Source organism: Corvus brachyrhynchos, unplaced genomic scaffold, assembly GCF_000691975.1.
Source record: "Corvus brachyrhynchos isolate BGI_N302 unplaced genomic scaffold, ASM69197v1 scaffold547, whole genome shotgun sequence".
Lineage (NCBI taxonomy): Eukaryota > Metazoa > Chordata > Aves > Passeriformes > Corvidae > Corvus > Corvus brachyrhynchos.
The window spans coordinates 723,429-728,296 of NW_008239104.1; the positions used below are offsets into that span (position 1 = coordinate 723,429).

Sequence of the window (4,868 nt, forward strand, 5' to 3'; positions counted from 1 at the left end):
TCTGTTTTGAATGACACAACTTTTCCCTTCCAACTTTCTTCTTGTTTTTCTTTTCTTTCACTAGTTGATGCCTAGCCACAACATCTGTACTGTGTACTGCTGCTGCTACACAAAGAGAGCTTCTAGGCTTTGCTGAAGGAAGATGGCTTTCTGGACGCAGCTGGGGTTGCTGCTATGGAAGAACTTTACCTACAGAAGAAGACAGACTGTAAGTATTAGCCCAAGGGTGTTCTGGGATCTTAAGTTATAGTCTTGTAGCTTACTTTTCGAGAAAAACAGGGAAACATCCTCTATCTTACTTAGTGTTCCTCCTCTAGTGATTCCTGGCTGAGCAACTGGTCTGGCTTTGAAAAACCTGTTCAAATTGGAGAGAGTGGTGGGTGGACAGAAACCAGAGGGCTTGAAGGCACTCAAGACTTCTGTCCTGAATTCCAGTGTGAGAGTGTTGGAGTACTGAAACACTGATGTCAGATCAGGCAGAGAGGAGGGTGCATGACTGCTCTGTGCTGCAAGGAAGATGTGAAATGAAAACCTGTACTGAGACCTGCTCCACTCTGTGGGTGAGGCATTGCCAGGCTGCAGGGATGTGCCCGTGAGTCTAAAAGCTTTTGAATGCTGCAAGTTGCAACAACAGCAACAAAATTCTGCCATTTCCTAATGGCAGAAGTGGCAGAGGCAATAGCAGACATCTCCAGTCACTTAAATCATTGAGAGAATCCCAAACCTGCTATGTAACTTCACAGCAGAAGCTATAGATTAAATGGATGGCAGGAAGCATGTTCCTGTATCGGCATGAGGATAAACCCAGGCAACTGATGTTTTCCTGCCAAGGTGTCTTCTGAGTGGCTAAAATGCTGTCCTCACCATATGTTAACATTGTGGAAATTTACCTGTTAAGAATACACAGTATGTAAGAAGAGTTTCTCCTTGTGATAACAAGGACACAAGAGTGTGGATCCAATGTGGTGTTCTTAAAATTCTTTTGCCTTTAGCTTAATGAGACCTCATAGGATGCTATAACTCTTGAAAACAGCTAAAAGCCTGAGAAAAGATGGTATTGGACCTCTAGAGATTTAGGAAATACCTGTGTTGGACAAGGCCATGATTTGTGCAACAGGCTTGTTCAGAGGATCTAGCCTGCTAGATCTGACCTTGAGGAGGTATCAGTAGGGAATGTGAAGGGAACACGGGTTACTGAAGTGGTGAGTGGAAAGTGGTCTCTGATAAGGTTTTTGAACCCTGCAAATGTCAGGATGCCTGCCAGCCAGTTGGGTTGTGTTGTTTTAGTAACTCAGTGTCACAAGGGAGGGGAGGCTGTCATATTCACCACTGGTAATGGTGACAGTCCCTGAAGTATTCACTCAGGTGTCTGAGGCTTGTTTTTATAAGACTTGGGTCCAGTGAATTCAGAACTGGAATTAGTCCATTCTTAAATAAAACAGGCAAAGGGGGCTTATGGCCTCTTTGACTTTTCCTGTATACATCTGTGGTTATAGAACTGCCAGTGATGACAAAGTTTTTGTTGTGTGTTTTTGCCTTTCATGAGTCTTGATCTCATGGACTGCCCACCAGAGAGGTCATGGACTGTGTCAACTGCAAGGAGTGAGGCTGTCTGCTCTCTGGATGTATGGGTCACATCCTGGCCTTGTGAACAGACTTATGGTTTAGAAAAATGTTGCAAATGAAGCTGGGGAAGTAGTCTCAAGACTGGCTGTGGCTCCTTAAGATTGGCTCTTCTCAGCTATTGGCCCATGTAACCTAGGCTCTAAGAGCTAAAAGCACTCTTCCTACCTTGCTACTAGAGGTCTAACTTTTGCCTACTACCAAACTGCCTTTAGAAAGTAGGGCATTTCTAGGATGTTGTAGGATTTTCTGGAGTGATGTTAAACTGAGGAAACCAGGAGGGTGTTTCAGAGCAGCTGAATTTCATGCTGAGGATGATAGCTTGGTTTTCTTCAGTAGAATCTTCTGAAAATAATAGAATCATAGTCATTGTGGTTGGAAAAGACCTCCAAGATCATCAAATCCAGCCTTTGTCCAAACACCACCACACCAACTAAACTGTAGCACTAAGTGCCATATCCAGTCATTTTTTTGAACACTTCCAGGGACAGCAGCTCCACCTACTCCCTGGGCAGCCTGTTCCAATGCCTGACCACCCTTGCAGTGAAAAAACTGTTCCTGATGTCCGACCTGACCCCTGACACAGCTAGAGGCTATGTCCTCTGGTCCTGTCACTGTTTCCTGGGAGAAGAGAACAACCTCCCTCTTCCTACAACCTCCTTTCAGGTAGTTTTAGAGAGTGGATAAGGTCTCCCCTGAGCCTCTGTTTCTCCAGGCCAAACAACCCTAGTACTGCATCAGGTGTGGAGAGGTCTGAGTTTAGCAGACCTTGTGTCATGTCAAGGTAGCTGTGCTGGGCGCAGGGCTGTGACTGGGCAGCAAGGGTGAATTATATCCTTCGGTGGTGCCAGAGAAATGCAGCAGGCTAACCCTTTTGGATCTGCTCAGCTATTTCTTGGCACCTTCTGGCGGTTTCTATACCGGTTTCCCATCAAGTACCCTAGAGGGCATGAAACTGCTCAGAATCTCTATTCCCCACTGACTGTTAGTCAGTTAATAATGAAAGCCTGAGACACGGCTTGTTTTTGTGGGGCTCCTCAATTGTGTAGGGGTTTTCTCATTAACAGTTCTCATTTGGGCTTTACCTGAAGATGTCAGGAGGGGAAGGCCACTTAACAGGAAATGGCAGAGAAGGAGCAGAACATCTCTTTTCACCATGCTGTTATCATGGCTGCACAGTTTTTCATCTCTTTGCTTTCCTGGTAGGAGATCATTGTCCTTGAGTTGGGTTGTGGTGATGAAGGCTCTCTCCCATTTGTACTTACTGAAGGTGTAGCCTAGAAATAGTTTGATCCTTACCCTTCTTCTCACGAGAAGTGTGGGCTAGCCTTGGCTTCCCACTGAACCCCCTTGTTGGCTGCTGCGAGTTTGGGCTGAATTGCGAAAGCTGGGTTCAAAGCTCGCCCTGACGTGTGCAGTTCAAGTGTTACTTTGTACTGGATAACTTCCAACAACACCGGAGTGGGGGAAAAGAGCTCACATGGGGAGAGAGGAAAGAAAAATCATGTTCAGGGGTCACTGTGTAAAAACATTTCTCTCCCTGCTTTCTTGCAAATGAGGAGACACCTCAAAGTTGCATGGAGAGACTGGTCAGCTGCTGGTAGCTCCCTGCACTGAAACTGGATCATAAAGGTGTGGAGGGGAGTTGACAGTGGGATGGGGTGATAGTCTTGCTCAATAGATTTCCTGTTGACACAATGTAGAGCTCAGTGTTTAATGGCATCCTGCATCATGCAACTGGTATAAATTTGGCATGCTTTAGGTATTAACCTTGGTAAAATTAGGACAAATTTGTTCTTAGCTGAACTCACCTGCTGTGTGCAAATGGGATGTTCCTACTTCAACTGCAGGTGGAGCAGGGATAGCTGAGGGGTTGAGTGCTTGAAGATTAATTTCATTATTTACCAGGCTGGTCTAGTAGTTGCAGCAGAAAAGTGGCTGAGAAGACTTGATCTTTCAGTATCCACTTAAAATGAAGCTCAGTGAGACGTGTTCCCTTTTTAGTATCTTTGTGTCCTTGTCTAGAAAGGCTACAGTGGATGAAAAGTGCTGTCATGGCAGGGGAGGGAACCTGCTGGCCTTTAGGAGCAAAGGAAGGTAACTCAGTTTTTGTTGAGCAGCACAAGAGGCTTGCTGAGGAGTCTCTGCAGACATGCTGCTGACCCTCTGATCTTGTCCCTGTGTGAGCCGCTGGTGCAGCAGTTGCCAGCTGTCTCTCACTTGCAGCATTTTGCTGCCTGCTGTGGTACCTGCCTTCAGCTGTAAAGGTGCAGCTTGGTCAGTGTGAGCTGCCTCCCTCCTTTCTCTGTCCTCCCTGAGCTTGTCAATCTGCCAAGTTAGGTGTGTTGTGCATGTAGCCCACATGTGTTTACCTTAATGACAGTGTAGTTACCGGTAACTGGGTGTGCAGAAGAGGAGCTGTGTGTGCAAGTGGCCAGTTCCCCCTTCAGCAACAGGGCCGCTTGGGCACTGCTCTCCCCCCCCAGTGTCATATGGCTGGGGCTGATATTTCTGTGAGCAAGCCAGGGCTTGAGCTCAAGGGCAGCATTTTCTCATTGGTTCTGTAGCAGTTGCAGGGCTGTGAGAGGCCATCTGTCCACACCGGTCCCCCCAGGAAGCCTCCACAAGCCTAGCTGACAGTGCTCTTCCCCAAACAGTGTAGCAGCAGTTGCTTGGGGTACATGCTGCTTGCCTACAGCCACAGTGGCAGAGGGCTGTGACATGTGCAAGAGCATGACCATTGACGCTGGAAGAGGGAATGGACTTGTCTTGGTTTCATAGCCACTTTTCTGTGAAGAGGAGGAAAAGTCCTGCTGTGTTATCCTGGCAGCCGCTATAAGAGTATCCTGAAAACAGAAGGAGTAGACAAGTTGTCAGTGTCCTCGCTCTGAGCATCTTTGGTCTCTGGGAGCCATCTTTGATCTCTGGGAGCCAGAGCACTGTTTAATGCAGAAGGAAACAGGCTGTGAATGTTAATGGCTGGGGGGGTGCTGCCACTACATTGTTTGTTGTAGTAAGAGACCAAAGATATGAGGCATCTTCCGGGCACCTTTGTTAGTGTGGTCTCAGTGGAGTTTCTTACCCGGTAATTGTACAGTGTGGGCATGAAAATAACAGATGACAGAATGTTGCAGTGGGGATACTGCAACACGCATATATCAAACCAGGAGTCCCATGGAAAGGAAATATATACGGACAGACAGATTCTTGATAGCTGTTTCAGAGAGATCTTTATTTCTCCAGCC

At 46.8% G+C, this 4,868-nt stretch overlaps 1 protein-coding gene across 1 annotated transcript in view; it reads left to right on the forward strand.

The window, feature by feature from the left end:
- The window catches only part of ABCA1 (ATP binding cassette subfamily A member 1), an 84,776-nt gene that overhangs the window by 5,605 nt on the left and 74,303 nt on the right, over positions 1 to 4,868 (forward strand). Inside the window, exon 2 of the mRNA XM_017739346.1 lies at positions 65 to 208. Within this exon, the coding sequence (XP_017594835.1) occupies positions 143 to 208 (66 nt within the window). The 5' untranslated portion in view covers positions 65 to 142. The remainder of the gene's footprint in view (positions 1 to 64; positions 209 to 4,868) is intronic.